The 23,597-nt window shown below is 37.2% G+C and overlaps 1 protein-coding gene across 5 annotated transcripts in view; it reads left to right on the top strand.

Annotated features, from left to right (window-relative positions):
* The window catches only part of CRIM1 (cysteine rich transmembrane BMP regulator 1), a 174,798-nt gene that overhangs the window by 53,974 nt on the left and 97,227 nt on the right, over positions 1-23,597 (top strand). For 2 of the 5 annotated variants that reach the window (XM_058834244.1, XM_058834243.1), the window contains exon 2: positions 1,360-1,460. The exons of the other annotated variants lie outside the window; for them this stretch is intronic. In XM_058834244.1, coding sequence (XP_058690227.1) covers positions 1,412-1,460 — 49 coding nt within the window. In that variant the 5' untranslated portion in view covers positions 1,360-1,411. The remainder of the gene's footprint in view (positions 1-1,359; positions 1,461-23,597) is intronic. 5 annotated transcript variants of the gene reach the window in all.

Genomic DNA, 23,597 nt, shown 5'->3' with positions numbered 1-23,597 from the left:
GTGAGCAGATCTCAAAAGAAGTATACCCAGGCACTTGAGAAACACTCCAGCCAGAATGCTGCAAGCCCAGCTGCTTGCAGATGTACCAGGACTCCTGCCTGGAAGAGGAAATTGCCGCTTCCAGAGGGCAATTGTTTTTCTGGAATAGGTTAGGCATTGTACAGTTAAAAGTGCCTTCATTCTGCCTCCTGTTTCTCTCGTTTTTTACAATTGCCTGTTTGTTGGATCTGAAAGATAATTAAGTAATTTAAAAGATTAATTGGTTTCATAACTGAATTTGCATTCCAGGGATTCTGGAATTGCAGGAAGCTATTCATGCAAAAAATGCCTTTGTGTTAGTTCTAAATAGCTCTATAAATGTGAGACCTTATTGGTTTTATGACTGTAGCCTTTAAACAAATAACTCATCTGTCTTCAACATGATTAATTATTTTAAACATTTAGGGTGAGAGTGATTGTCAATGGTGATTAAGATGTTATATCTGATATTTTTTCAATACAGGATTTACAATTCAATTAAGATGTTGCTAGCCAGCTGTCTTTTACATGGAAGAAAATATTCTCTTTGTATCCTTGTTTAATTAACAGTAGTTATAGGTAATAGATCTGTTGAAGGCTTACATTGTAGCCCAGACAAAAAAAAATAGTAGTTGAGTTCATAATTTTTTGTGTTTAAACCAAATGTTATAAACAAACTCATAAATTCCTTGTTGTTTAGCTTATATGAACAATTTCATCTTTTTTTTTTATTAATGTTGATAGATCTCAAGGCCCAGACTGGGATACTATGCTGTAGTGGGTATCACTTTGTGGTGCAGTGTAATCCTCTATAATTCTCTTCTGATGTAATAATAATTTGGAAACTGGGGAGGGGAAATATTTATATAAACAAATACCATTTGCATTTCCCCTAAGTCCCAGCTTTTTTCAGATAGAGCATGTGTGCTTTTATTTTGGTTTTGCCCTAGATGACAATAAGTAATTACAAAGACATCACTGTTTTGCTGTAGATTCACATGTGTGTGGAATTGTTAGTACATGGAATACTGATTTAATTTACTAGACACAGGTTTCTCACAGTTTCTTCTAGTTAGCTTGTATCTGTTGTTCATAAAGTTAGTTTGTATGCAAACTGAATTTCTCATATAGCTGTTTATAGTCAGATTGTTTCCAGGAATTTCCTTGGGTTAAAACCTTCCATTTTATTAAACATTAGACAACAGTTGCTAAGCTTGGAATATATTATTTGATTTCCTTTCCAGTTTCAAATATATTTCCTTAGAATTTAGAATCCAGTGAGCTTTACCTATCTCATCTTCCTTAAATTCAGTTTTACATTTTGTTCCATTTTGTTTGTAGGTGCTCTCCCCACTTCCCTGGTTGCACAGTGGGACTTTTCCCACTGCTGCTGATGCCCAGATGGTCTCCTTGCGGGAGGAGCAGCCTCAGCCGTTCTGTGGGTGAGTAGAGGCCATTGGGATGGAGGCCTGAACAGTAGTGCCTCTCCTCCTACTTGCCCCTATTCTCTTCTTGCCAGGCAACCTATGAATTCCTCTCAAACTCTACCTATTTGGCATGCAGCAATTGCATCTCCCTCCAGTTTACAGGCGTGGTGGAGGAGGTCTTTTTACAAAAGTTTTTATCTGGAGAAAAACTCTTAATAGCCTGCCAGTCATGTGGCAGTTCCTGGTTAGTCTGTTAACTGCAGTGAGAAAGAAGCATCCACTCCCATGGGCCTCCCAGTGTCTGCGATTCCTTCCATCAGAAATCTTGGTCACAAAGCTGGAAGACCATATAGTGTTACAGGTTACGGCTTCAACATATTCTGGTGCTTTCTCTGTTTCTTCTTCATCAATCTGTCACTGATGAAATCTGGCATCCTGCTTTATTAGTAGGAATTGGTGGAGACATGCAGGACTGCTAGTTAGCAGTGGGTATGGAAAGAATGAGGAAAACTTCATATTTCTTTTAGCTTGGTTTGTTTGGTTTTTTTTACAGTAGGGCTCCTGTAACCTGTATGTTTTTGGAGGTGCTTAGCTAAAACAAAATCATAGGTTGAAAGCAATAAATTCAGTCCTGCTTCTTTTCAAAGACCAATTTCTTATCTTTTGTCTGAAGTAGTTCAACAAGATACTTAATGACTGATCCTGAAGTTTTTCATGTTGGTTGGAAGTGGTGCTTTGAAATGGTGCTTGATTGAACAAGTTAGACAAGCTTTTTCAAGCTATCAAGGTTTTGCTTTCCTTAAGTGGTGGGATTAAGTCACCTTCACGCTGAGCATTACTTCGTTAGCTAGTAACTCCATTTAGGATTTGCATAATGCTGTCTTTAAAATAAACCAATGCAGTTCAAAAGCTATATAGTAGCTGTTAGTATTAAATGAGCATCTGAGAGGTTAATACACTCAAGATTTAGTGACAATAATCTGTTAAAGCATTTAGTAAATGAGTGCTTGAGTTTGTGGACCAGCACTAGATAATAATTTGTGGTGACTGCAAAGCTACCTAAATGAGAGTCTAAAGAAGGTGGTGGTAAAAGGACCATTGCCATTCCTTAGTGTCTTCCATTACTTAAAGTAAGCACCTGACATCTGCAAAAAAATCTGTAAGCAAGCAAAGTAGAATGAGAGGAGATTTCTGAATAAATGTACTTTGAGGTGGAGAAGGCTTTCCTGGTACCTGAATAAAAAATTTTTTACCTTATACAGAGATTATTCCATCTTTTTTAAGACAAGATCATATACTAGAATCTTTATTCATTTAATAGTACTCAAATTAAGGCAGTCAACATTAGAGTTGAGTACTATTTTATAGAATTCCATGTTACATACAAGGCTGTGCTAAATTAAAGTAGACTTGGTGAATTCAGGGCAGTGTAAAAAATGTTAAATTCAGACTAAAAACTAATGTATTGTTTACAAAATGAGATTAACTTTGCTGGTGTTACTTTGGATCGTTTCTCACTTCAAGTTGTAGTTGAAATGAAAACTGAAGGAATTTTGTCTTCAATTTCTTGAAACTTTTCATGGCCGATGGATTTTTACTGCTGTCTTGACCTTAATTGTACATTACTTCTTGTTATCCTTTTCTTTTCCTCTGTACTTTATTTTGATAATAAAAATTCTTCCAGAAAAATAATATCAGTTAACATGTACTGTTTGAACCGTTGTCCAGTCCAGTGTTAAGTAGTGCATTGTTGCTGTTGTATTAATGTTAAAAAATACAGGTGGTTAAAAAAAAAAAAAATCAGTTACTGATGTCAGCTGGGGTGGTAAATCATAACAGGTGATTATTGATAACAGCTGTTATCAGTAGCAGAAGATATGTAAATAGTATTGTAGCAAATCCAATGATGGTTTTAATGAGTGGGTTTTCCATAATATCATAATGTTCTGGGGGTTTGGAGATGCTTGTGTCTTGTTCTTTTAATGAGTTCTGCAGGCAGCTGTAGCACTGTTCTATGTGTGAAATGATGAGTGGTGGCGGTGGTGTTATAATAAGAGTCGCTAAGTGGTGACTTATATTTTTTGTGCTTTTTTTTTTTTTCAAGTCTTGATCAAAAAAGTCACTTAATGCAAGGTAAAGACTAAGCATTATCTGTACCCAAATTACTATTAGATCATCTTTTTTATCAGTCTTTTAGGTTGATATTGTTACTGATTCTGGCTAATTGAATTATGTTTTAGCTAGATGTAAGAGTTGGGGAAGGGTGGGATACTCTTATCTATTAAAGCTGACATGGTCAATGCACAAATACCACATCCACATAGTGAATGTAGCTATTTGGTGTCTGTGAAAGGAATCGTCTCTGTGTTAAGTGTCTGATGCGAAGATTTTTAGCATTCCATTGCACAATTATGTCCCTTTGCTCTGTGTGGAAAGATCTTTGCATTATGAAGCTACATACTGCACGTTTGTCAGAAATGTGTCTTGAAAACATTAAACATTTTTCGTTAGTAGAATGAAGGCTGACGGTGGTGTGAAAATTGCCTTTGATGCATATATTTTCAGCCCCACCATAAAATACTGATCAGAGAGAGAAATGATAGGTGTGTGCTTGTGTTTATCTGCAGTGTTTGACTCAGTGAGCAACAGGAATGATTTCTGTTGCAGAGAAACTGGTAGTGGGCAGGTGGCCAAATCTGCTTGCTGAGACAGCGCTGAGGAGCAGGATGCTGACCAAGTCCAGCTTGGGATTGTTTTGGGATGTAAGTGAGCGAGCAGCCCATCCAGCTTTCCCTCTGCTCTGTGCGAAGCCATGGTGCCAGCTGCCTGCAGCAGCAGTGTGGGCGGTCGGACGCCTTCCCTGGCACTGCCTTCAGGTAGAGATCTGAACTGTGGTGTTAATCCTCTTCTGTTTACTCTGCCTCGCTCTAAGGGAGAATTTTCGTGTTTACTGTGTCACTGAATAAATGCCACTTACACAGTATGATACTCCTTCTCAACTTCATCATCTCTTCCACTCCTTTAAGCTTCTCCCAAACTAGGTTTTTGCACATCTGATGATAAATGTTCTTGGTAACACAAGACTTTTTTTTTTTATTTATTTGACCTTCAGGCAGTATTGTGCCAGTCTCTTCAGCTGCCCAGCTGAAGTCTCTGATATTCTGGTCAGCTCATATCACTATCATCATTAAACAACACAGTAGAAGTTAATTTGAATATTTCTTCACCTACGTGTGCTTTTATGGACAAAGTGGATGATTTCATTGCTTGTTTGGTTCTGGCAGTAACATTTTATGGAGAAAGCCTATGCTTGGAGCAGGCATGTGAAACGCAGCTGAGGGTTGCTTGTGGGGCGAAGGAGGCTTTGACCTGCTTGCAGGTTTGTTTTGACGTGTTCTCGATTCACAGCTTCCAGCATGTTTTTGAGCACCACACTGTGCCAGGCTGATCAAAACACTGACTTTTTCTCCATTAGCTGCATCTTTTATTTCTTTGCTTCCTGTGGCTTCTGTGGTGCTGTTGGGGTCCCGTCAGGAGGCCAAGCCAGGGACATTTGCACAAGGAATGCCTGCGGTCAATGCCAATGAATCTCTCTATGCAGCTTTGCCTGTTTGAAGAACAGGATTATTCTCAGTCTTTGCTGTGTTCTGCAGTTGTGCCATTCCTCATGATCTATCAAACATAATTAACTCTTCCCAAATTTGTGATATCCCCGGTGAACTCCTCTGTCTCCAGATAAAGCAAGTTTCTTGTTCATTTACTTTTAGCCACTTCAATGGTACTGCCTGAGGGAGGCGTTCTTGGTGTTCTCTGTAGGCCCAGTGCAATAGCAAACACCTTGTCTTTTGAATACAGTAGAGTTTTTTGATTGATCTTGATATGTCTTTCTTTCTCATCCGCCTTTGTGATGATGCAGAGAAATTAGATTATGACTGAAGAGATTGGAATACTCTAGAAATGTATTTTTCAATGAGACAGTAGCATGTTTTTTCTGGCGGTACAGGTCTGGTCTGTCTTTCTTTTTCCCAGTGGTCTTTATGCTTTTGATTTACTGTTAACAATAATATGACAAAATTCCACTAATACATTTCATAGCTGTTATCAGTAGCAGAAGATATATAAATAGTATTGTAGCAAATCCAATGATGGTTTTAATGAGTGGGTTTTCCATAATATCATAATGTTCTGGGGGTTATTTTGTTCATATACACATGTATGCGTGTGTGTGTACACATGTATAAACATAAACTAAACCTACGGACTCATCTGACTAAAATTTCATAATGTGATGCAGCATTGTTTCATAACTTATCTAAAGTAACCCATTGATTCTGTGTCATTTCAAAGAACAACTGTGTGTATTTCCAATGTTATGCATAGTTCAGCATGGTCAGAAATAACTGGGGTAAACCAATCTGTGCGTTGTCCAGGGGTGAACCAGTCTGCTGGTGGGAAAAATACAGTGGTAATGGAATAGAAATGGTGTCTGTTTTTTCTAACAAACTCTAACAGCTTTTAATTAGTAATATAGCAATTGTTTTTTTGTTGTTGTTATTGTAATCAATGATATTTAGCTTCATTTATTGTGGAGCAATATTAAGGCAGGCTTCTTCATATGTAATGAAGCTGCTATATGGTGATGCTGAAGGGATTATGTATCCAGGATTGTTAAATAAATTTATGTTATAAGCCATGGGCATTTCTAGTACTCTGAACGTCTTTTTGTATAAACAGATTATATGTTTGTAAAAAAAGACAATTTTTTTGATTAACATTTGTCTCCCAACAAGATTTAATAATTTCTTTGCTTTCTTCCATCTTTGCAATATAGAGTAGAATACTAAACATTGTATGTAACATTTGTTTACGGTTTGAATTAGTAAAAAAATTTTCCAGGTGACTGTATATTGCATTTACATTTGTACATGTATTTTCTTTTGCTGTTTATGTATGAAGAGCTATGCATATGAATATTAAATAATTAAATAATATGGATATTAAATAATTAAATATTACTGGCTATGCATATGAATATTAAATAATTTTGAAGCTTTGATTTTTATCATAAATCAGAAAATCATTGGCAAAAATGTTTCAAGAGTAAGATAAGTTTACAACACAAGAAAAATAATTCTAGGACAAACGTTAGGAGGAAGGATGGAAGTAAAATTTAAAAAAAAATTAATCTGAATAAGCTTCAAATGTAGCATTTTTTTCCTCTTGTACTATTTAGGTTTGTTATTCCTAAACAGTGGGGAAAAATAAGGACTATCTTGTTTGAAACTTTTGTTACAAAAATTTCAATTCCATTTGATATTAAGATGGTGACTTCTGGTATGAGCTTGGAAACTTAGTTCAAGTAGGCTGATTTGATTGTTCCCTTATCCATAGTAACTCTAGCTCTGTGTCCATGGGATGTTTATAGCCTCTGTTACTGGATGCAACAAAGAAATAGAATATGCATGGTGTCACATCCAGCCAATTATTTCAGGTCTGTGCACTCATTCTGCTGTTTGTTTGTTTAGTAGGTATTTAGAATGTATTTTTCTTTAAAAAAAACTTAGTTTTTACCATCTGATACTAGGGAACAGCCCTTCTTAGTTATCATTCTTGTCTGTTGCACTTTTGTTTTTCCAAAGAAATTGCTGTACTTTATACTTAGTTGGATTATGCATTTTGCTTCTGCATTCATACATGTGTGTAGTTGCTTCCATTATATCATGCCTGGTACAGTAACTAAACCCATAATGTAATGGGGAGGGTGCATTTAGTCTTGAAGTAGTCTCTTTCCTTTTCAGTGCTACAAATTAGCTTTCTTGAAACCTGATGCAATTATGTTAAATGCTTACTTTCCAATTTATACTTCTCAGGACCTCATTTATGAGCACTGCTTCTCTATGTATTCTCTTCTTACTACATTTTTTCTTGAGTCACCAATAATGAGTCTTTCACAGATTTGAGCTGGAACCAACAAGAAACAACTTTTTTTTAAGAAAAGGTAAAAAGGAATCCCAGCAGACAGCAAATGACACAATTCTTAGTGTTCGTTGCCAGTTAGGCGTATAAACTTACAATGTTTTACTTGTTAGGGTGTGACTGCATGTGTTTACTCCACTGCCATATGATCTCTGAGGGCTAGCTTATGATGCAAAGTCCTTACAATTAACTTACTTTTACTTTTTAAGAGCACAGTGTTTATTCCACCACTGATGGAATACCTCAGGCGCAGTATGTAATCTTAACAACCTAGTTTTGTTTGTAATAGCTATGGTTTTTTTTCCTGTCAGTAAAAAGTTCATCAGGATTTAATTTCACGTCATTTGCTGGTCTGTGAAAATGTTTTTATATGAAAACTAAGTTGACTTTCTCTGTTACACTGCTGATGTTCTGCTGACATTTTGTGGAGAGTAAATGTACAGTTGTGGACTTGCCTGGTTTCTCTTGAAGTTTGTTACTGAACCACTATGGCAATTATAATAAAGTACTTACTAAAAGTGTAACATTTTAACACACTTGTCTCAGAAAGCATGGTCCGTAATGTGTATGCACAATTGATAACTTTGCTAGCATGATACCAATGATGTCAGCAGAACCAGCAGCAACTAAAGTTGCCTGAATTTTGGTGGGTTAGGCCATTAGGGCACTGTTGTGATTATTTTTTGGTACAGCTGTGCTGTGCGTAACAAACACGCAAGTACACTGTGTTTTAATTCTCTGCATGTTAGATCAGGACCCTGTTTGATATCATGTTTCAGGTGCAAATTTAGTATTACTAGTCCCTCAGTTATACTATTGTCTCCAAAAGACATTTCAACAATTATTTGGTCCTGTCTGTCTGTTCTTTATCAAATCTTTCAAGCTAAGGATGAGTTTTAGTTTTTGTGCTTCAACATGTTCAATTCATACTTTTGTAGATATGCCACTTAAAAGTCTTAAGGTGGTGGATGAGGCCTGTTTCCTTCTACTGTTTTGTTGCTTTGTGTGGATGGCATATGGTGCAGGACAAAAAAGCTATCACACCTGCTTGTTTCTGTACTCTCCTGCAGTCTTGGTGGCATTTCCTATGTGAGAGAGGTAGGGAGGGAGCAAATTACAACTAGTGTTGAGATAATTTTGCGATTCAAATATTTTTGTTGCTGAACTTTAAACTTGTAAATTGAAGTGCTTTCTGCCAAATCTGCTTCTGGATGATTTAAAACCAAAGTAAAAACAACAAAGTGCAATCCCAGAGCAAATAATCCGTTTAGGTTTTGTTTTTTTTTTTCTTTAAGGGTTTTGTATTAAGTACATTGTAATATTCATGATTAAAAAACAAAACAAAAAAACCCCAAACTCTGAAGACCTCTGTACCTCAGATTTAACTTTGACATTGATGATTTTTGTACTTGGAGATAACCAGTAGGGAATCCATATTCATTATACACTTTCTTTTACCATCTGTCTCTTTAGTTTTTGATATGACATTATCTGTCAAAATTGAATGTAGTTGGCCAGGATATAAACCATTCAAGAAATGTTTGCAAAAGTTCAGTAAAGATTTAAGAAAAAAACTTGTTCGCCAGTGGGCTTTTGGACATGAGAAGGCAAAGGAAGGATTTCCTGCAACCTTGTAACTCTGTGTTGTCAGGTGTAAGGATTGAAAGCAAGGACAGACTTCTGGGCTCTGTCTTCTCCCCCCAAAGTTGGACAGTGCATTGGAAGGAGGTTGTTTGAATTAGATGGAATAGGGATGGGCTCTACAAAAGGAGAGGGAAGAATATAGAAGAGGGAGAGGGCTAGGCAATTAAACATGAGCTGAATGGATGATGAGGGAAACAGGAATTTAGAAAGGAGGAACTAGAACAGCTGGGGGAGTGATAAGAGCTGATGTTTGAAGAGGAGGTGGGGAAGAAAGATATGCAAAGGTTTGTGGTTTTGTACTTTCACTCTCTGCAATTAAAGCTTGGAATAATTGACAGATTTCATGAATTTACCATTTACCTACCAAGTTAGTTAGGTCTTGAGTCACTGTAGTGTTGGTCCAGATTGAAATTCATAACTTCCCCTGCCTTACAAGGCATTATCATTAGAAAATATTTGCAAGCATTTTAAATCTATGGTGAATCTAATATCCTTCTTATTTGTGAATAAATACAACTCCAAATGATGCAAATTCATATTCTATCCTAAAAATAAATGCAACTTTCTAAAAGAAATGTTGTCTCACAAATCCTTGAATTCATGTGGTACATGTGGAGTTACATTCAAAAAGATCCGTAAATGCATCTTGTATTTTATGTTTTTAATAGTCTTCCAGTTGCTGTCATGGAGTAAAATGTTTCTGCATTTAATTATTTACTAGGCAACAGTAGTGGGGCTTGGAAATGCATAAACTAATGTGGATAGAGTTGGTCTGGAAATTAACTGAGTTGTTAGGGAAAACATTCTGCTGGAAGAAAATATGGTATTTAACTAAATTCCAATTTTCTTTTAATATCTCAGAATAATCAGAAAGGGTTAATCTCTTAAAGAGCTGTACTTAAGGGTGGGTAAAGCTGTGTGCATTCACTAGGATACTATCTTGCAAGTTGACTTCTGATGTAGCCTTGTGCTAGTTTAGAATGGGAAGGAATTGCTTTTCTCCATAGGAGTTTGTATGGGACTATGTTTTGGATTTGTGATGAAATGGTTTTGATAATGTGTTGGTGTTTTAGGAATTGCTAAACAGTGTTAGCATGGAGTTGGGGCCTTTTCTGCTTCTCATGCTGCCCCAGCAGCACGTTGTCTGGGGGTGCACAAGGAGATGGGAGGGGACACAGCTGGGACAGCTGCCCAACTGCCCAAACAGATAGTCCACACCATAGCTCATCGTGCACAAGCACAGGAAGAAGGAGAGAGGTTTGCCAGCACTGCCTCTTCCTTGGGACTGGCTGGAGCTCAGTATGGCTGTTGATGAGCAATTGTGGGATTTTTGCATTTTTTGTGGTGGCTTGGTTTTGTTTTATTTTTCTTTGAGCAGTTTTGCTTTTCTTTTTATACTACTCCTTTTTCCTTATTAAGCTGTCTTTATCTCAACCCCATGAGTTTTTGCATTTTTGCCCTTGCGATTCTTTCCCCATCCCAGTAGTGGGTGAGCAGTGAGCCAGTGGCTGTGTGGTACTTGTACTGCCTGCTGGTATTGAATCATGACATAAACCTTCCCAAATGAACTGAAGTCATCAAAATTAAGTCTTGAAAAGTTTTTCCGATTGTCTACTGAATGTTTTGAGTTAATATGAAATAGTAATCTAGACTCTCACATTCTTTCAAGATCTGCCAGTAGCATGTTGTATAGATTCCTCTATACGTGCTTTAAGGGTTTGCTTGCTTATTTGGAGACTTCACCATATTTATGTTAGGTTTGACGTTTTGCTTCTCTATTTCACTTTGACTTCTTCTTCTGGAATCTAAAGTATTACAAAAACTATTTGTTTGATACTACTACTCATGAAGTTGAATCACTGTAGTGAAGTTGAGACTGCAGTGAGCCTGCTACAGTTGAAATTTTTCTACTCCACACATACATATTGCAAGATGATGTTTGGGTGTTGTTTAATATGTATATTGGTTGGTTTTAATATACAAGATCCTAGTGTCCTGTCATTATGTCCTCAGAATGTTTCCTTTTAAAGTCAAAGCAGTATTTATTTTCTGTTTAAAAATAAACCAGAAAAAAAGATGTTAACTTTAAGAGGAGAGAAAAAAGGTTCCTGTATTCTTGTTCCTCACTGATGCATTTGCCATTTAGTCTCACTTAGTATACAGATCTGAATTTAATCTATGTATAAAAATATTAATATATTAATATACTAGTTATGTTGTATTAAATATTCTAATAAGGTTTAAATATATTATATATAAATTAAAACAGTGCTTGAAATCTCTGAAAGATACAGAGGTATTAAAAATTGACCAAAATAATTTGCATTTTGCACCACTGTAAAATAGACCATTATTTTTACCTAACTGCAACATGATAGTGTTATTGAAGCACAAAAGTTACGTAGCTATAGCATCTGAGCCTTGTTAGCATAACAAATGTCACCCACTTAATGTTGGCCACTGTACAACTTTATTTTCAGATTATTACTACAGTGCTATGTTTTGTAATAATAACTGCATCCACAATTGGAGCATCTATGTGACTGGTATTACAGGGCAAACACAGGGCTGTGGCCATGGGCAGGAATGCAAGTCTATTTGTTTTATTCCGGTGTTTGTCACAACCAAGTCTTTTTTTGAAGGCAAAGGCTTTGTAGTGGAAATGAAAACTATTTCTTATTGAAAATCTTGCACTCTTAATGTTGAATTCATAGAAGAAGAGAAAATATTACTGCAGGCCAGTCATTTATGTAGTTAAACACTGTGTAGGTGTAAGTAATATGTATCTGTCTAGTTACCGTGTGTGGTCATTTTGATTTACCACAACATGCGTGGTGAACCTCAATGCCATCAAGTTTGTGATGGCTGAACTGTGGTTGTTGGTGAAAGTGGGTGTGTTTAGATGGAAGAATGCAGCCTGTTGTATCAATTTGATATGTTGGGACTGGCCTCTTATTTGACTTGTATAAACCTGGCTGTGCTCTTTTCAGACTGGTCTGGACAAAAGTGGGCATCTGAAGACGGGCTGCAGTGAGTGGAGATGCAGGACATAACTCCTAGACTGTGCCACTTTCTCGGGTGGCAGACATTTTGCTTGGAAACAAGTGAGCTTCTAGGATAACTTAAGCTTATATTAAATGTTTAGGGACAAATTTGTCTTGGAGTTGATGGGAAGAGTACTATTGTTTCTCCTCAGCTGTTATCCAGTACAGCACCCTGCACACCATCCTCAAGTACTAGAAATAGCAATGCTGAGATGAGAGGGAAGGTTGTCATATCTCACCCTAATGCTTCTGGCACTATCCCCTTATGTCAAATCAAGTCAGTAAATTATTGAAGAACATGTGTTAACTCTAGGAGGAAGCTTATTGGTGCATTAGTGTCTATATGGCTCTCTCAACTAATGAATTAAGCTAAGTTCAGAGTTAATATTTAGGTCAAGGGCAGAAAAGAGTATCTGATCTGACTCTGTGGAGATTATATTGCTTACCAAAACTGTAAAGGGTGGCTTGCAAAATACTGGGCAGGATTGTTTCCCTCATAGCCCAAACAAGCTGAAGTTCCTCATATAAATAATAAATACTTCTCTACGAACAGAGCAGTAAATGTAGTGAAGTACTCTGAGAATTTCCTCTTCTTTATTCAGGATTTGTCTACTACAGGTATAGTAGAACTCAGGTCACAGTTTAAGAGATGATGAGTGCACAAACTCCCCACTGCAGGAGCAATTTGTGGACAAAATTAATTTCTATTTTTTGCTGTGCATAAGCCTGTGCTACTCCTGGACGATTGAACAGCTTCAGGAGACATAACTGAGATAGATGGAGGATAAAAACTGAATCCAAGGTTAAAAATACATGTCTTTGAACTTCCGTTTATCATATCTGTTAGTCACGAACTTTGAGCTCCAAAGCAAAATAATTAAAGATTTTGAAGTTTCTGTTTGGGTCTCTATCGATGGGATGTCAAACCTACCCTAAAACGCTTTACTATGCTAAATAATAGTAAATATATTTTACTATTCTAAAACGCCCGACTGGGGCAAGGTGTTAGTAGTTGTAGAGGTTGTTTTGTCCTTGTGAGAAGCTGATCGGGGCAGGAGCGGCGGCGTGCGGTGGTGCGGGGGATGGCGAGCCGGCAGTGCGGGATGGCGAGCCGGCAGTGTGCCCTGGCGGTGCGGGGGATGGCGAGCCGGCAGTGCGGGATGGCGAGCCGGCAGTGTGCCCTGGCGGTGCGGGGGATGGCGAGCCGGCAGTGCGGGATGGCGAGCCGGCAGTGTGCCCTGGCGGTGCGGGGGATGGCGAGCCGGCAGTGCGGGATGGCGAGCCGGCAGTGTGCCCTGGCGGTGCGGGGGATGGCGAGCCGGCAGTGCGGGATGGCGAGCCGGCAGTGTGCCCTGGCGGCGGCGGCGGCCAACTGCAAGCCAGGGCTGCGGGAGCAGCGCTGCCAGCCCGCGCATCCCTCCTGCCACAGTCGTGCCCCCTCGGCAGGAGCTGGGAAACGCCGTCTAAAGCCAGCAGACGTTTTGTTCTGTCTGAAGACAAGGGAGAAGAAGAAGGGACTTTGATGCTGTCTTCAGCGGCCTCGTATTTGGCCGCAGAGAAGATGTAGGTAGGTGCTGCACCAAGGTGCACAGTGGAAGGATGAGAAGCTTCAGCTGCAACAAAAACATGCCGAATACATGGTGGGATGTGGGAGAGATAAAATTCCCCAAGAGGAAGTGGAGTTGCCATCCTCAGGGTTGTCTGAACTCACCTGGATGGATCTGAGCAGCTAACTAGCATTAGCTTTGCCCAGGGTAGGGGTGGGGACCAGATGACCTTATGATGTCCAGTTGGACTGGAATTACTGTGCAGTTGGCACACTTGGAAACAGTAGATCTTGACCAAAAGTGGAGGAAGGTCTCGGACTTGCCTTGAAAGTTCTGAAAGTACATGCCATAGGGAAGATGCTCAGAAATTTGACTTCATGGCCCACACCATTCTTGGAAGCAGTTCTGGACTATTTATTATCTGAAAGGGTTTGTTTTTCTCTTTCTCTATATGAGATCAGTTGGAACAGATAGTCTCTGTGATACATGAATACATCGCAAGGTGATAGCTATGAGACATTAATATATTACATAACTTGATTGGTTTAGCTGCTGTCTCTATCTCCCAAATCTTTATTCCTAGGGTGCATTTGAGATTGCTTGCAAATTTACTCCATAGAGTTCACCCTGCTGAGACAGTGGTTGGCTCTTCTACTTTATCTTAAAAGCAACTCTCTTCTCAAAAAATTGTTTGGGAGCAGTTAACCAAAATGTTGGTTAATGTGGTTTTCTTCCATTCTTGTTTTGTTCTGTTCAGAACAGCATGATTGTAGCAAACTCTCTAACTGCAGATGGGTCTATAGCCTAGGGCATAATGGTTAATTTAAAGAAGAGAAATCATGCTTCAGTTTAGACTGAATTTTGCCTACCAAGACCTGAAGTTTCTTTGTGAAACACCAATTCACAACTACTTGCCAGTGACTGACTAGTGAACATGCATTTGTATTACCTTCTTTTCGACTAGTCAAGGATGGCTGCTCACATGCAATTTTTCTATTGAAGAAAAACTTGCCCATTTTTTTCTTGAATACTCAGAATTTTTAGCAGCTGTAAACCATTTTCAGATACACACTAAAGAGTCGGGATTTTGTTTGGTTAGAGTGGAGTGTTTTGGCTTTTTATCTGTATTACCTAAGAATCTTGACTGAAAAAAGGATTGTGTGTTACATGAAGTATGATATCACATGCAGAACATGTCTGCCTGTGTTTGTGAAGAAATTGTGTTGCTAAAAAGGATGGTAAATTGGGGAGTGAAACAATCGAAGTGCCTGACCTGAATTTACTGAAACCAGGAGTAGAAACTCAGTCCAGTTAAATATGGTCCTGAAATGTAGTCTTAAGTCTTCTGAACTTTCTGTCCATTGGAGTATCTTTTCTATATATGTTAGGTGTCTCTTGGTTTGGATACTTCATTGTTATATAAGCATCGCTATTCCTTTGTTCATGTTTTTGTTGATTTAATACTGTTTTTGTGATGCATTTTTTAAAATTTGATTTTGGGTGATTTTTTGTTTCTTTCTTGTTTTGTTGGGGTGTAGGGAATGGATTTGTGGGGTTTTGTTGTTTGGAGATTTTTTAAGTCCGTGCTCTTAGTTACCACATTGTAGTGTACAGGAAAAGAGACAGTATGAATCCACACAAGTACTTATAAGTCCTTTCTAAGTCAAGCAGCTAAGGCAATTTATGCTAACTGAATATTTGTTTTTAAATCTTGCTGCATAAATAATTTATTTTGTAAGGCAGTCTTTCCATGTTTCTTAAACAGTGCATTTACAGGTTATTTAAGGTTGTATTGTCCACTCTTACATAATCTAAGTGTTGCTTCTTTTTGTGGCATAATAGAAATTGAAGCTGACCTTGCCATTTACTCAGCTTAGTTTTTGGGTTTTTTGCCTTTTTTCCTGAAATAGTCGGTGCTTAAATATATTTTAAAATGTCTCAAAATCTACAGCATAATTCAAGAAAATTATGTGAAATGGGAGAAGACCAGTTTATTAAAGGTGATAATTAAAGTTCTGCTTTATAGAACATTAGCAGGTTAAGTGCAAGAGATTTATTTAACTTAGCTTTGTTTCTCTTGAAGCATTCACCTAAGGCATTTATAGGTCATAGTGCATGGGGAGGGTATGCATGTAGTAAGAAATTGAAATAAATATCTAACTTTCTTTTATTCTATTTCAAATATTCTTTCTTTTTATGCTGGTTATCCAAGCATGTTTCACAAGGCATGCAGGTGACAGAATTGACATAGTTGCGTTCTATTTTTGCTACTATTGATGTATTAGTGTTACTTAAATGTGTCTTTCCCTCTTGGTTATATCACAGAGACTTCAGATAAATGTTAATAAGTCTTGATCCAGATTTCCATGAAACCAAGTACTTATTCTGTGTTGAGAAAGTGCATTCATTGCACAGAATGGATGAAAGATTAGAGTAGAATTGTTTGATTGGCAGCAGTAATACTCATGTGCATGTTTTGCACATTATTCTTTTTGTTGAAAAAAAGTGAATTTTGAGTTGTGCTAATGAAAAATCTCCTTTAAAATTTACCTCATTAATACTGCGTTTGTTGGCTGGCAGTTAGCACCTCTAGCTGCTTTAACTAAAGATCTGATTTTTTTCATTTTTTCCTCATTTACTTCTGTTGCTGCTGCTTTACTGTTTACTGAGGACTGCTGTTCACTGAGGTGTACTATGGAGGAGATATCTTAAGTGACATGTGAGAGACCTCATCATGTAACACTAGATTTTATTCTCTCTGCTGTCTTTTTCCAGCCAAATCAGGGAAAACAATGAAATCTCAGCTTTGAAATGTGTAAGCATCAGCGGTTGTGGTATTTGATAAGGCTTTTTGATAGCTTTTGCTTTCTCCTGTTATTTTATTGAATGTCAGCAGGCTTTCCTGGTTAGCACTTCTCAGGCTTTGCTCACTTCTGCAATGCTTGCCCTATATGAAGGAATAAATTTACAGCTTTGGGATTTCTTAAATGTATTGTGTGAGTTTATAGGATCAGTGCAGTATCATGGTTGTAAGGATCATTTCATCTTTTGAGAAAAAAAATTTCTTAATGTTTGCTAGTAACACCAACTCCTTTCTTCTATTTTCATTAGTCTGTTTCAAGCTAACAGAACTTTCATTTTGTTCACAATAGCTCTCAATTAAAATTCTGGTCTTGCTGCTCATGTTGCCTCCCAGGGTGTGTTTGTGAGGTAGAATCCACCATCATTGTAGCATGAGATTGTGCAGAGCCTGTCCCTTCCTTGAGGCTCAGTAGATATTGTTAAAAATTCCATTTGCCATTTTCCCACTCCTAGAGTTTTTCCAGGTTTGACAAGGAGTCTGCAAATACAACATTGGTGTCTCTTGGCTGTTTAAAGATGCTAATAATAACTTCTGTGGATAATGTGTCATCTTCATACTTGACCAATTTATTAATAAGCCCGTGTGCCCCGTCTCTGGTCATGGTACCACATAATCTGTAACGTGTGCTGCAAAGCTTTATGCATAGGATTAATGCACACTAATTGTCTCCTGTGCTGTGCACTGTACTGAGTTTGATCTAAAAATGGAATGGCTTTGGACGTGACTGAATCCCAAACTTGTTAAAAGTGTGCCATCATGGGAATCTTGCTGGAAAAAATATTAATTTGCTTCACTTGAGAAGTGCAACTGTATCTGTAGTTTCCTGGCAGTAGCTTCTTCCAGGATGCATAATGTTCCACAATTGTATGTAGCCTGTATTTTAGTGCTTGTAAATTTAATCTTCATTCAAGGCTTAGGCAAACTGCCCTAAGAGATTATGCTAATCTAAAGCTTCTACATCTGAATTTCCTAGTTTGTTCTTTTTTCACTTGTGTCATGGAAGTTGCTGTGCAAAATGCCACAAATACGCTATTCCTCAGTGTTTAAGAGAAAGTAATATTTTGTATTAAGGTTGATTTTTGCACAAAACAAGTACGTTGCTGTGTATTGTACTGATGGAGATGTACAAGAGGAAGGACAGGTTACAAAAGATCTAAAATAAGTAGTATTTGAGGTTTGCTTTAAAGAGGATATAAACAATAAGTGCATAACTTAAGGGAAAAGGTCAATGAAGAAGAAAGAGTAAGAGAAGCAGATGGTGAAGAATCAGAAAAAAATGTCTGAGCCAGGATGATTTGTGATGCTTTTGGTTAGTTATGATTAAAAAAAATAAAAACTTAAATGATACACCTGTGGAAAAAAAATACTTGTTTGCAATCCTCTAGATCATTCCCCTTTAAGCTGTTCTTGGAAACAGAGTTTCCAGGTAGTTAATACACAACTGTATGCTTCAAATGAGATCAGAAACTGAATCTAATTAAAGAACATTGCAGCCAACAACATTCTGAAATTGAGAGATTATTTTTATGTATTTGGCATAGGATTGTTGGTCTTTTTCCAGACTTGCTGTCTTTTGTTTGTCATACAAGGTGTTGGCTTTCATCCAGTTTGAAACAGAGGGGTCCAAGTTTAAAAGCTACTGAAGTCAGCAAAATACTCGTACTAGTGTCAACAGCAGCTCAGTACTGTGTAAACTCAGACTTTCTGCTTTTTTGTAGTTTTGTTGTTTAATTCCCTCTGTGGGATGTTGCTGCTTTAGGGTAGCATTTAATGGTGGACTTGAAGCTGTGTTTAATTTGTATTGTCAAATATTATATTTATTTACCTGCATAGTCCTATGCAAGCACCTGTTTAGTGACGATCTGAGGAATAAATACTGTGGATATTGCATGATTCTCAGTTTGTCTTAAAAGCAATCTGGCTGCTTACATTTTGTGCAGCAGCACTGCAGAGCAGAACAAACTTCTCATACTGCAATTTCTTGTGGTCTTACTGTGCATGGGGGCAGGTTATGAATCCATGCGCGCACGTATTGCACACGTGCCACCCCTCACCACCCCTGCAATGTGTGGGTATTTCTGGTTAGGATACTGCTGTAGTTTGAAAGCAGGATGAGTAAGATGATTCTCAATTTTCCTGGTGTTTATTTTTCCAATCAGTTCTCAAAAACCTTTGATCCAGCGGTTGGGTAGCTGTCTTCTCAAACTTAAGCTGTCTGGATTTTAGAAGAAAATTAAAATTTATTGTGTTTCTCTTGTCTTGTTGCTTTTTTTTCCCAATAGATATTTTGTTTTTCCTTTTTTATTTGTGTGAATGACAGTTGTAAAAATGCAGAAACACATTCAAACTAGCACTGCTAACAGGTATTGCAAGGAGTGTGGAATTCCTTGCATGATTTTTAGATGCTTTTTAAAATTTTATTTTGCCTAGTGCAAATGTTCTCTGGAGTCAAGAAAGCACAGTTTCTATTGTATTTATTTATTCCATATTTTTACGTGGAATATGAGGAGTTGGCTTCAGTAAAAGGACCCAGGACTTTAGCTTCTTTTACGTTGGAGTACTCTGGTAAGCTGCTTAGTTCTGCATCTTGCACTTTAAGTGTCAAGTGTGGCAGTTTATTAGAAGACTTTGCCTTTGGAGAAAAGATAATGTTTTATGTGTGGAATATCCACTATTTCTGTGTTCAGTGAAATGCTCCTAACTACAGTTTTGTTAAGTGTCATTTCTCAGCAAAAATAAATCTGGTAAGAACCAATATCTACTTTTTGTGGAGGACTGAGCTGTTTAAATTCCTTCAGGGTGATAATTGCTCTTTTATTTGGAAATGTTTTAAAAAGTTTGTAGAGTCTCTACACTGCAAGACACCAAGAATTTCGACATTAGAATTCTCTCTGTCAGTATGGATGTCCCCTAAAATTATAATGGCTTCTTTTTGCTTTGCTGTCATATTTCTTACTATAGGTAGAGTCGCTTTCTGTTGTCCTAAGTAATGCATAGAAATGTTGTTCAATAATGCTGCAGGTTTGGTAACTGATGAGCAGTTAGTTGGTGCTAAAACTCATTCTGGGGAGGCAAACTTAACAGAAATGTTAATGTTTAAAAATAAATAAAGGGGAAAAGGCAAGAATTTGGGAAGATCTCTGGTTGTTTGAAAAATCTTGTACAATAAAAATCTGCGTCATTGGTCTTCTCCATTGAAAGCTGTTTGCCTAAAAGAAAGAAAAGATCATTCTCTTCGTAGTTTTTGACTACTGTGGTATCTTAGGTTAGTAAAGAGAAGACCAAAATGTTGAACATGATTGATTTTCCTAATATTATGCATCTGGAGTGTTCTTGTGAAAGAATTTGAGAAACACGTGGTTAAGCCTCTAATAAACATACAGAGGTTAAGCTGGTAAGAGACAGAGGTTCTTTGAACATAGTAACTGGGAAAACTAGTTTGCATACTGAAGTTTACTTGCCAGAAGCATCTTAAAGCATTTAGGTCTTGCTTTTACTGTGTGTGGGCTTGGGGTTGTGGGTTTTGGTGGGGCTTTTTAACATCAGCAATTGTCAGAGAGAACTGAAAGAAATCACATACCTTACGTTTGTGTTAACAAAGCAAAGCACTAAAGGGCAGACAGGAGTTGATTCCATTTTGCTATCAACAAAAATTATATTTCTTTGAATATCAGATGCCTCATTTCTAAGTTAATGTTTACAACTCTGTTGCTTTTGTTAATCAGCTCAAGAAAACTGATTGCCCTTCCTGCTGTTCAGTCTCAGTTGCTAGCTTCATACATATGTGACTTCTTACTCTTTGTAAACTCATGTATGTATTTTCATTATAATTTGCATTTATTACAAATGAAAGTGTTTCTAAGTCCTTGTTCTGCTTATGTTTTTAGACTTTGAGTAAGAAGTAAAAGTAATTTGAGACCTCAGTCTGGGTGTGATTATGTGGTAGAGTAAGTTGTTTGGTATTCCTTACATCCTGAGCTGCCTCCAGAGGTTTGTCTCTTGGGAGATATATGGTGTGTCCTCAAATTCAAATCCTTTTCTCTTCATCACATCAAACTGTGTGTTACAGTGCTTCTCTTTCACTGAATATTCATGATTGTTTCTTCAGATATCAGCTAGGCTCATATTGTTTTCCTAAGCTGTGTTAAGCAGAAATGCTCAAAATAGTTGTTTACCATTATTTTGATACTCATTCAACATTACCTTTGGTTTTGCAGCTGAATATACTGTTGCAATAAATAATACTTTCTGCTTTAAGTAAATCTACTACTAGTGTACATTTTTGTAAGTCATCAAAGTATATGCAGTTTATACTGATTATAAATCTAGTATTTGCAGTTTTGATTTATTCCCAGAATGATTTGGCAGTTTTTAAAATTCCTAGCTCTGTAGGTGAGACCATCTCATTTCTGTTTACATACTCTTTCTTTGAAAATTTCAGTTGATTTACCAATATAAAGATTGAGCAATAGTAGGAGTAGTACCATTCATCCAGCATAATAGGCTGTCTTATATAGAGAAATTATGATGTACAATGTTATTCCAGCTGTGACAATATTGAAAACTTTTTAATTGTTATTTTACAGTAGAGGCAATACAACTGAAAATCTGACTACAGCTATCTGCTCATTTCTCCAGCTAACTTCTGAAGGATTTTTCACTACTGAAGTTTAAAGGTTCTTCATTTCTATTGAAAGCAGTGCAGTTAGCAGTACAAAGGTATCCTGTCCCAGGGATGGCACAGCTTCCCATGTTCTGTTCAGTGGGCTAGGCTCAGTCCTTCATGCACAGTTCTTTGAGCTGATGTTATCCAGTATTGATTTGGATTAACTTGTTGGTGTCAAGCTAATATATAATTGTTGAAAGCAGGTTTAGAATGAAATGGAGGAAAAGTAGAATTACTTTTGAGTTTCCAAGACGTGATTTTTTCTAAGCATAACAGAGGAGCGTTGTGAGCTGGGAAATCTGAACCCAAATGGAACTACTGCCCCAAACACTATTGGTTTTATAGAACTTGCATTTCCTTTTAGATGCAGGTGTTTGGTAGAGCCTCATTGAGTCTGTAAACTCTTTATTTGGAGGGCATCAGTTTGAGGTCAGGATTGTTTGTGATTCTGGTGTGGTGTTTTTGGGGGTCTATTTGTTTATTTGTTTTGAATTGCCACCTTTCTTTTTAATATTTCCAGTACAGGAAAAGAAACTAGTTCAGGAAATGGAATTACAAAATTATAATAGCTTTGCTATCTACCCAAAGGGCATTATTGTCTTCCTTGACTGTAGCTGTCTTGATACAACTGATATAATCCTTTTTCTGCTTATTTGGTCCTCAAAATGGAAAATCTTTGGTAAATCTGTAGTGAACACTGTGTTGCAAAATTGTGTATCAATGAATACCAGTTCTTAAAACTGGTATCTGTGACTGTCTTTTGGTGTGTGACTTTTTTTAACCCAGGTTAGTTCCAGGCTGTTATATTAGGAGAAGATTAGGCTATAATGTGGGTGAGACAGGTTGCTCCACTGTGTAGTATATAAAATGTGGAGCATCAGAATGCTGGGAAATGTAGCAAGACTCATTTAGAAAATAGAATGGGTTTTAAATAAAGTTCAGTTTTAGGTAAAAGTTCAGATTCTAGCTCCCTTTTTTATTTGTAGCAGTTCATCCGTATACGGTATTGTGCATATTGTATGTGTAAGTTAATCTCATTTTTTAATCTACTATAACTGCCCTTTTGATTCTTGAAAATCCTTTTGGGCATTTTGCATTCCAATATCGATCCCTGTCTGTCTGACTGCTTCAGCTGGGTAATCATTTTTCTTGTTTATCCCTAATCCTTTTAATATTTCCTTCCTGCCACTGTATAGCAGTACAGTATGCCTATTGTTTAGAATGTATCTCAATGATGACTGTAAGACTGTACAATGAAAGTGACCTTGTTTTAGCCTAGATTTCACAAAAATGATTTACAAAAATGCAGAGCTGAACACGTGCCTTCAAAGCATATGTGCCAGCTGTAGTGCATTGCTTTGTTTAGTCGTGCAAAATGTTAATCTTTATGAACCATATCATATTCTAAACTGCTTAGAAAAATGAAATATGGAATATAAAATGGAAATTAAATATAAAGCTTTCTATTTCAAAATGCTTCTTATTCTGTGTTCTTTGTATGGAACTTACAGGAAAAAATGTATTCCCTCCATCTCTGTGTATATACACCTCTGTTTGTATATCCATATGGATATGTATTAAAAATTTGATTTTAAAGAATCAACTGTAGAACCATTTCAATATCTCAGTGGAAACACTTGGACCTGAGAAATACCAATTTCTCTTCAGCCATCTCCTGCAATAAAACATTCTGCTCTCGTTTCTATGGTGACTGAATAACAGCATCACATGAAGTTCTGACAAAATGATAACAATTCCTTCCTGAAATGGTTTACTGAGAAGCATGGAAACCATTCTTCCATTTCACCTGAAGAATGAGAAGACCCTCCCATCCCTGTCAGGGCTTTTCTTCTCTGTTTCTCCCACAGCAGATTATACCCTAAGATCCTTTTACTGTACTAACCAATGTTTTAACTGTTCTGCTTTTCCCATTAAATAAACTTGGCATGTACTTTCTCTGCGTGTCAAAGCAGAGCATGCACACATAATGAAGGAAAAGAATTTGATACAGAGGTGAAAGCAAAGTGTTTAATTCTTCTTAAGGAGCTATTTTTATTTCTGTGCTGCTTTGGTATTATATAGGTGGGGAGGGTTGGGGAGTGGTTTGACTTGGTTGGTTTTTGTTATAACTGCTCTACTTTAACAAAAGAAATGGAAAATGGCAGAGATCTGGACTTCCTATGTTCAGTGACTGTCTTAATAAAAACATATCTAACTAGTACCCAGTTTGAGTATTGCATAAACCTTTCAGGAAGCTAAAGAAGCTGCCTTCTCTCAAAGAAAGCATTAGTTGCAGCATAAGTGCTTCAGTAATTTGTTATTATACCTCCATTTCCCCCTAATAACTTTGTACTGTCATGGGAAGTATAATTTTAAAAATACATTGTAGTTTTTGATATGGAGAAACTTTGT

This window comes from Poecile atricapillus, chromosome 3 (genome assembly GCF_030490865.1).
Source record: "Poecile atricapillus isolate bPoeAtr1 chromosome 3, bPoeAtr1.hap1, whole genome shotgun sequence".
NCBI lineage: Eukaryota > Metazoa > Chordata > Aves > Passeriformes > Paridae > Poecile > Poecile atricapillus.
This window is presented reverse-complemented; position numbering and strand designations above follow the sequence as displayed.